Source organism: Tachysurus vachellii, chromosome 19, assembly GCF_030014155.1.
Source record: "Tachysurus vachellii isolate PV-2020 chromosome 19, HZAU_Pvac_v1, whole genome shotgun sequence".
Taxonomy (NCBI): domain Eukaryota; kingdom Metazoa; phylum Chordata; class Actinopteri; order Siluriformes; family Bagridae; genus Tachysurus; species Tachysurus vachellii.
The window spans coordinates 345,512-355,000 of record NC_083478.1 but is presented as its reverse complement, the minus strand read 5'-3'; the positions used below and the strand labels follow the sequence as shown (position 1 = coordinate 355,000).

The 9,489-nt window shown below is 39.6% G+C and overlaps 1 protein-coding gene across 1 annotated transcript; it reads left to right on the top strand.

Annotated features, from left to right (window-relative positions):
* Positions 1 to 3,055: 3,055 nt before the first annotated feature.
* tnnc1a (troponin C type 1a (slow)) lies at positions 3,056 to 7,269 on the top strand. The gene is made up of 6 exons (XM_060893982.1): positions 3,056 to 3,185; positions 4,749 to 4,779; positions 5,285 to 5,431; positions 6,187 to 6,301; positions 6,414 to 6,550; positions 7,126 to 7,269. Exons 1-6 carry the CDS (start codon positions 3,162 to 3,164, stop codon positions 7,155 to 7,157), a joined length of 486 nt encoding a protein of 161 aa, XP_060749965.1. The 5' UTR covers positions 3,056 to 3,161; the 3' UTR covers positions 7,158 to 7,269.
* The last annotated feature ends 2,220 nt before the right edge of the window (positions 7,270 to 9,489 follow it).

Here is a 9,489-nt window from a genome sequence, read left to right as displayed (position 1 = left end):
CAGGTTTGATTTTTCTTCCTGTGTTTTGTTTTGTGCTGTGATCATTAATATTCAGCACATGTTCTGACGCTCCAGCGCTCCAATTAGCATTCCATTAAAGCTGAGTGTGGATCAGACCGTCCTCTGTGTCCAAGTCCAACAAAATCCCACCATGTTCATCACCATCATCATCATCATCATCATCATCATCATCATTGTCATCATCATCACAGATATAAAAATGAGATAAGAATTGTGATTTGTGTATTAAACACTAAATAGCTCCAAAATTATTAACATGATGTGTCATCAGTAGACGCATCTCTGCTGAACCTGATGGGTTATATATGTATACTGTGTGTGTGTGTGTGTTTGTGTGTGTGTGTGTGTGTGTGTGTGTGTGAGAGAGAGTGTGTGTGTTATCCTAATTCTCAGTCTGTCCTCGTAAATAAAAGCATCATCATTTGGTGCTGCTGTATTTCACTGAAGGAGGTCGAGACATAAATAAACACAACGAATGTGAAATGAACAGAAGAAATCAAACACAAATTATTTACAGTATTTACACTGATTATGGTTAAATAAGAAGCCGGTCTGCTGTGGTGCTGAGTGTTCATCAGATGTCTAATGACTCAAAATGACGCGACTCAAATGACGTGACTCAAAATGATGTGACTCAAAATGACATGACTAAATGACACAACTCAAAATGACGCGACTCAAATGACATGACTCTAAATGAAATGACTCAAAATGAAGCGACTCTAAATGACGTGACTCAAAATAATGCGACTCTAAATGACGTGACTCTAAATGACGACTAAATGACGTGACTCTAAATGACGTGACTCTAAATGACAACTCTAAATGATGTGACTCAAAATCACATGACTCAAAATTGCATGACTCTAAATGACATGACTAAATGACATGACTCTAAATGTCAACTCAAAATGACGTGACTCAAAATAATGCGACTCTAAATGACGTGACTCTAAATGACGACTAAATGACGTGACTCTAAATGACGTGACTCTAAATGACAACTCTAAATGATGTGACTCAAAATCACATGACTCAAAATTGCATGAATCTAAATGACATGACTAAATGACATGACTCTAAATGTCAACTCCAAATGACATGACTCAAAATGACGTGATTCAAAATGACATGACTCTAAATGACATGACTAAATGATGTGACTAAATGATGTGACTCAAAATGACGTGACTCAAAATTACATGACTCTAAATGACAACTCTAAATGACGTGACACAAAATGACGCGACTCAAAATGACACGACTCAAAATGACGCGACTCAAATGACATGACTCTAAATGACATGACTCTAAATGACATGACTCTAAATGACAACTAAATGACGCAACTCAAAATGACATGCCTCTAAATGACATGACTAAATGATGTGACTAAATGACGTGACTCAAAATGACGTGACTCAAAATGACAACTCTATATGACGCGACTCCAAATGACGCGACTCAAAATAACATGACTAAATCACGTGACTCTAAATGACGTGACTGAAAATTACATGACTTTAAATGACAACTTTAAATGACATGACTAAATGATGCAACTCAAAATGACACGACTCAAAATGACGCGACTCAAATGACATGACTCTAAATGACATGCCTCTAAATGACATGACTAAATGATGTGACTCTAAATCAAATTGAATTTCCTGGGACTCAAAATGACGTGACTCAAAATGACGTGACTCTGTAAATGTAAATGTTACAGAGGGACAAAATGATGGAGTGATTCACTGCTGCTTCACCTTTCACCTAATAAATACATTTATTTACCTGCTGCTTTAATTCACATACTGTTAAAGTGGGTAGTGTAACAGCAGGTGTATAGTAGATGATCCATCAGCTCCTGCATGTGACAGTGTGTGGTGTTCTGGAGTCTCCTGTAGGGTTGATTCCTGCCTCACACACACTGTTTCCTGGGACTGACTCCAGAGTCACTGCAGCACCGAGGCGGATAAAATAAATCCTGAAAATATGAATATGTAATTTTTGTTTTTGATTTTTAGTAATTTGACTCATCTCTTGTGTTGAAACTCCACCTGCAGGCTTCAGAAGTGAGGAGGAACAGACGAGTTGTTCATGTTTGAGTTGGTTTTTGGACAAAGAATTCAAATGCAATCAAAATTTTACTGTTTCAAAAATTCACTAAAAAAGAAAAAGTGTGTAATAAAGTGTAATAAAGTGTAATAAAGTTTAATAAAGTGTAATAAAGTGTAATAAAGTTTAATAAAGTTTAATAAAGTGTAATAAAGTGTAATAAAGTGTAATAAAGTGTAATAAAGTGTTCATTAAGGATTTAAACCTTCAGCCAGATTTGTGTGAATCTGCACAGTGACACTGTGTAAAAACTCTTAAAGAAATCATTGTAAAAAAATGAAATAAATAAATAAACATCAATAAACTGAAGTAAACATTAACATGGAGTCGAATAACTGCATTAAACAGTAATAATGAGTATAACAGTGTAAACACTGAGGTGTGTATTTATGGTGTTCAGTACAGTAATATTGCAGTAGAAGATTATAATCTACTTCATATATCTAAAAACTTTAAATGATATAGCTACAAACATCACACGTCTCACGACTCATTAAAGGTGAGGGTTTCAAATCATCCATCAAAACACAAGCACAAGTAATGTTTAAGTTCATGTTTTTGCTGTGAAACTGATAAAAATCTGAAATGATGCAGATCTGATGAACCACATTACATCATGTCCGGCTTTAACACCTTAAAATGTCTTTTTATTTCACAATTTCCACAAACAGTCCAAAATATTCACGAGAGCGAGTGTCATGAAAGTTTATCTTCCTTCAAGAACCTCTGAGGTTCCTCTGCGGTTCCTCTGCTGCTGTTCTGCTCTGTTGGAATGTGGAGTGTGTGCTGTGTGTCACAGAGATTACACCTCCACCTTCTCTTCACTTTATCAGTGTTGTTTTATCAGAGACACAGAGAGAGAGTGAGAGAGAGAGATGGACAGATGTCATGTGGACTGGTGTCTGGGACATGGACTAAGGGTGTGGCTCATTTCTGTCTCCTGCTATAAAGCTCACTGCGATCATTCACACATCCTGATCTCACTGAGGTCCTTGAAGCCTGCTGTCTGTTTCTTCAGCATCATGAACGACATCTACAAAGCAGCGGTGAGTTTTTACACGTGAACTTTCACTTTTTAACTTTAGCTTCATGTTTTGTTATAAATTGTTAGAATTATTTTAATTGTGAATCCACTGTTTCATTTACAGAACAAATCAAGCAGGAGAATTTAACTCAGAAGATAATAAACAATGAAATGTTTTATAAAATAATTTTAATTCAGTTATTATTATTTTATTAAATGATTAATCATTGAAGTCAATATACAAGGACATAAATATGATTAAGGAGATTTAAAAAAATACACAAATATATATGAAGCAATAATAACAAAATAATAATAATAAAAATAGTTGAGATGCTTTCAGACTTTATCTCAGTAACTGCTTTCATTCTGACTGAGATTTGTGGTGTGCATTGTGTAGGATTGTGGTGAATTATAATGAGGTTCAACAACAACAACAACAATAATTAGTGTAATAATAATAATAATAATAAGAAGAAGAAGAAGAAGAAGAAGAAGAAGAAGAAGAAGAAGAAGAAGAAGAAAAAAAGCTCTGGCTCTGTTCTGATCTGATGTTTGTTCTGAGATTTTCGGAGACGTTGTGGTGTTTTACTGACTTAATGATTTATAAATATTTAACATTTATTTCCACTCTGTAAGTTTCGTGAGCGTATTAGTGACCATGCTGCATAAACACTCACTGGTGTGATGCAGGTGTTTAAATATATTCACACTTCAGCACATTATCAGTTCTGATAAAAGCCCCTTAAAGCCAGAGTGCTGCTGCTGCGTCCTGCCTCCACATGGACACCAGGCTTTTCTTTCTCAGGCTAATTTTGGGAAACAGCAGAGCTTCTGATAAAAAGAGCTACAAATTCCTGCACTATCTATGGAATGTGATTGTGTGTGTGTTTGTGTGTGAGTGGTGTGTGTGTATGTCTGTGTGTGTGTATGTCTGTGTGTGTGTGTGTTTGTGTGTGACTGTGCGTGTGTGTGAGTGTGTGAGTGTGTGTGAGTGTGTGTCTGTGTGTGTTTGAGTGTGTGTGTGTGTGTGTGTGTGTGTGAGTGTGTGTGAGTGTGTGTCTGTGTGTGTTTGAGTGTGAGTGTGTGTGTGTGTGTGTGTGTGTGTGTGTGTGTGTGTGTGTGTGTGTGTGTGAGTGTGTGTGTGTGTGTGTGTGTGTGTGAGTCTGTGTGTGAGTGTGTGTGCCTTCCTACCTGCAATTAGATCCCGTTTAACCCAAAAATAATCTGGTTCCATCTTCTGCTGTCATACACGATTCTAAGCTCTCAGAAAACCTGCATAGAGACGACAGGAAGAGGAAGAGAACTGGACAGGAAGTAGCAGAGATCATCAGAGTAATCTGCTGTCACTAGTGCAGTGAGCTCACTTTGCTAATCTGATCTGAGTCCAGTGTGTAATGTAAATCACACACTTCTTTTTCAATTAGTTTACTTTTAAAGTGATGAATATCTGTTTCACATTTAAACTAGATTTATAAATAAAAAGCTGTCCAGGCCACGCCCCCAGAGACACAGAGTGACATGTGAGAGCAGAGAAACTGATAATGAGACTACATTCAGATGGGATTTGTTCTGATCTCTACAGGTAGAGCAGCTCACAGACGAGCAGAAAAATGGTGAGTATGAGAAAGAGCTTCAGTGTTTATGATGTTTTAATGAGGATTAAATGAAAGTGGATTAAAATCCATTTAACTTTATATCTTCTCTAAATGACCTGGATGTTCTGGATGTTCTGCTGTAATCAGAAGCTTTACTTATTCAATTATCACCAGTCACATGATGTGTGTGTAAGTTAACTGTTACTTGTAAATAAATGGATGAAAACATATCAGTTCCTGGAAGAACCTCAAGTGAGAACAAACCAAAACACACAGCACCATGAGGAAGACAGGGAGATCAAAACAAATCCTGGATAAAGTTCTGGAAAAGTCAGTTATAAAAAATTCCTCAAACCTTGAACATCCTGTTATTAACAAATGTAAAGACATGGCACACGAGAGTCAGTGAGTGAGTTGATTTTAAATAATGAAGTTTATTCCAGTTGATTGTAAGGTGTTGAGGGGCAAATATTTATGCACAAGGCTATAGAGCTCCAGCTCAGATTTTATGGCCGTTCTACAGAATTCCGCGCAGCCTTCGATATCTTCGTTCAGGACGCAGAGGACGGCTGCATTAGCACCAAGGAGCTGGGAAAGGTGATGAGGATGTTGGGACAAAACCCCACACCTGAGGAACTGCACGAGATGATCGATGAAGTGGATGAGGATGGTACACACACACACACACACACACACATACACATACACACAAACACACACATACACACACACACACACACACACACATACACATACACACAAACACACACATACACACACACACACACACACATACACACACATACACACACACATACACACACATACACACACATACACGCACACTCAGGCACACACACACACAGGCGTACACATACACACACACACAGGCGTACACACACAAACACACATACACACACGCACACACAGGAGTGCACACACACAGGTGTACACACACACACGCACACACACTCAGACACACACACACACAGGCACACTCAGACACACACACACACAGGCACACTCAGACACACACACACACACACACACAGGCACACTCAGACACACACACAGGCACACTCAGACACACACACAGGCACACTCAGACACACACACAGGCACACTCAGACACACACACACACAGGCACACTCAGACACACACACAGGCACACTCAGACACACACACAGGCACACTCAGACACACACACACACAGGCACACTCAGACACACACACAGGCACACAGACTGTAAATTGTAAACATTGTCTGTTATGTATTTAAGTGTTCAGGTATTTAATTCACTAAAACTGGAGTGAAGTGTAAATATGGTGTCATTAGTGAGTATTGAGTTTAACTGTGTTTGAGTAGAGGTATAAGATCAGAACTCAGCATCAGATGTGTCTAATTAACACTCATCTGTGTTCAGGCAGTGGGACAGTGGACTTTGAGGAGTTCCTGGTGATGATGGTGAGATGTATGAGAGATGACAGTAAAGGAAAGTCAGAGGAGGAACTGGCTGAACTCTTCCGCATGTTCGACAGGTTCGTCTGCATTGAGCCAGCTTAAAAACTGATACAGGACCTCTTTTAAACAGCTTTAACACTGCTCTGTGTGTGTGTGTGTGTGTCTGTGTGTGTGTGTGTGTGTGTGCAGGAATGAGGATGGTTATATAGACCTTGAGGAGCTGAAGGTGATGCTGGAGGAAACAGGAGAGAACATCACTGAGGACGACATTGAGGAGCTGATGAACGACGGAGACAAGAACAATGATGGGAGAATCGACTACGACGGTAAGAGTGTGTGTGTTTGTGTGTGTTTGTGTGTGTGTGTTTGTGTGTGTTTGTGTGTGTGTGTGTATGTTTGTGTGTTTGTGTGTGTGTGTTTGTGTGTGTGGGTGTGTGAGGGTCTGTGTGTGTTTGTGTGTGTGTGTTTGTGTGTTTGTGTGTGTTTGTGTTTGTGTGTTTGTGTGTGGGTGTGTGAGGGTCTGTGTGTGTTTGTGTGTGTGTTTGTGTGTGAGTGAGGGTGTGTGTGTGTTTGTGTGTGAGGGTCTGTGTGTGTTTGTGTGTGTGTTTGTGTGTGTTTGTGTGCGTGAGGGTGTGTGTGTTTATGTGTGTGAGGGACTGTGTGTGTTTGTGTGTGTGAGGGTCTGTGTGTGTGTGAGGGTCTGTGTGTGTTTGTGTGAGGATCTGTGTGTGTGTGTGTGTGTGTGTGTGTGTGTGTGTGTGTGTGTGTGAGGGTGAACCATTAACACACTATGAAATCACAGATAAATTAGTATAAGTTCAAATTGTGTGTAATATAAAATAAACACAACTCAATAATATGTTTATTTATTTGTTTATTTATTCATCCGTCTGAGTTTCAGAGTTTATGGACTTCATGAAAGGTGTGGAATAAGGAGCCTGAGTTTCATCCTGCTTTGTTCTACATCTGTGAAAATGTAACAGGACATAAATGACGTTTTTGTTTCTGGTGAAATTTCACATCTGTAAATAAAATGTTTGAGTTCTCAGAGTGTGTGTGTGAGTGTGTGAACCAGCGCCATCACGTCAGTGTGAGTTCAGGTCAGTTCTCTTGGAGGCCCAGAGAATGATCAAGAAATAAACAAAATGTCTGAGAAACAAATCTGCTCATTTTATCATTTTATCTTACTTTTATACACAACATCCCAGTCAGACCTTTACTTAACACGTCACACACATTAACGTCAAAGGGCCTCACTGCAAACTCCCATAAGGACAAACACATTTCTATTTATTTATATGACCCACATAATGACAGATAAGTATTAATAACTTAACGACTCTATTTAAACACACACACACACACACACACACACACACACACACACACACACACATACACACACACAGTGCTATGAAATCTGAGTCTAAACTCCACCTGAGAGGATTTTTGAAGCCCCAAGGAACAAGCTGGAACAGCCTGGACTTGGTCAGGAACAGTTCCCTGTCTGAACACTAGGGGGACATTTTGTCGTGTGCCATGTGCTATTGTTTTTGTTTGGTGTATCACGTGTCTTTGCCCCGCCCTGTCCTTAATCCATACCCATCTCCTTACACCTGTTCCTTGTGCCAGTTGTCTCGTCTCTTGTTTGCTGTTGTTCTTGTTTCCGTGTTCTTGGTTTCCAGTGTTTTCTCTTTCCGAGTGTCGTATTTCGGTTTCCAGCTTTTTGTTATTTTTTCTGTAATAAATGTATTAATTATTATTTATTATTAATAAATTCCCCTTTTCTGTTCCCTGCATTTGGGTCTTTGACATTCTGGTTCCTGACATGACGCCATGCTGCAGTTATTATATGAAGTTATTAGGATTATTTCTGTTGCATTAAAGTGGATAAAAATAATCCTTCAGCTCTGTGTTTCTTCACCCACTTAACTGTGTCTCAAACTTTTTCATTTTGCTCTCACACGGACTAAAATAAAATGGAACATTACTGTAGAGAGCAAAAGTTTGCATCCCCCATGTTTTTGGAAGGAGAAAAAGTGTAGCTTTATTTTAGCTCTGTCTTTATTTATTAATTTAAAATCTACACAGAAACAAACAACCCAATAAATGTGGCTCTGAAGTCCTGACCCTGATCTGACAATAACTAAATAAAACACAGGGGCGGGGGAGGGGGAGGGGGAGGAGATTGGTTATGTAAGCTTGACTGTATGGTTCATTTCACTTCTGCAGCCTTATTCTCATACAGCCTCGAGTCAGAAGCCTGAATGTGACCTGCTTTAAATAAAAACCCCTAACACTGACCTTCTCCCTCACACACACACACACACACACACACACACACACACACACACACACACACACACAAAATCAAACCAGAAGGACAAGAGCTCTGTAAGAGCGTTCTAGGGATTTCTTAATGATGTGTGTTGGTGTGTGATGGTGTGTGATGGTGTGTTGGTGTGTGATGATGTGAGTTAGTGTGTGATGATGTGTGTTGGTGTGTGATGATGTGTGTTAGTGTGTGATGATGTGTGATGTGTGTGTTGGTGTGTGATGGTGTGTGATGTGTGCGTTGGTGTGTGTGTTGGTGTGTGCTGATGTGTGATGATGTGTGATGGTGTGTGATGGTGTGTGATGTGTGTGTTGGTGTGTGATGATGTGTGTTGGTGTGTGATGGTGTGTGATGATGTGTGTTGGTGTATGATGATGTGTGTTGGTGTGTGATGATGTGTGTTGGTGTGTGATGATGTGTGTTGATGTGTGTTGGTGTGTGATGGTGTGTGATGGTGTGTTGGTGTGTGATGATGTGTGTTAGTGTGCTGATGTGTGATGATGTGTGTTGGTGTGTGATGATGTGTGTTGGTGTGTGATGGTGTGTGATGATGTGTGTTGGTGTGTTTTGGTGTGTGATGATGTGTGATGATGTGTGATGGTGTGTGATGTGTGTGTTGGTGTATGATGATGTGTGTTGGTGTGTGATGATGTGTGTTGGTGTGTGATGATGTGTGTTGATGTGTGTTGGTGTGTGATGGTGTGTGTTAGTGTGCTGATGTGTGATGATGTGTGTTGGTGTGTGATGATGTGTGTTGGTGTGTGATGGTGTGTGATGATGTGTGTTGGTGTGTTTTGGTGTGTGATGATGTGTGATGATGTGTGATGTGTGTGTTAGTGTGTGATGATGTATGTTGGTGTGTGATGATGTGTGTTAGTGTGTGATGGTGTGTGATGATGTGTGATGTGTGTGTTGGTGTGTGATGGTGTG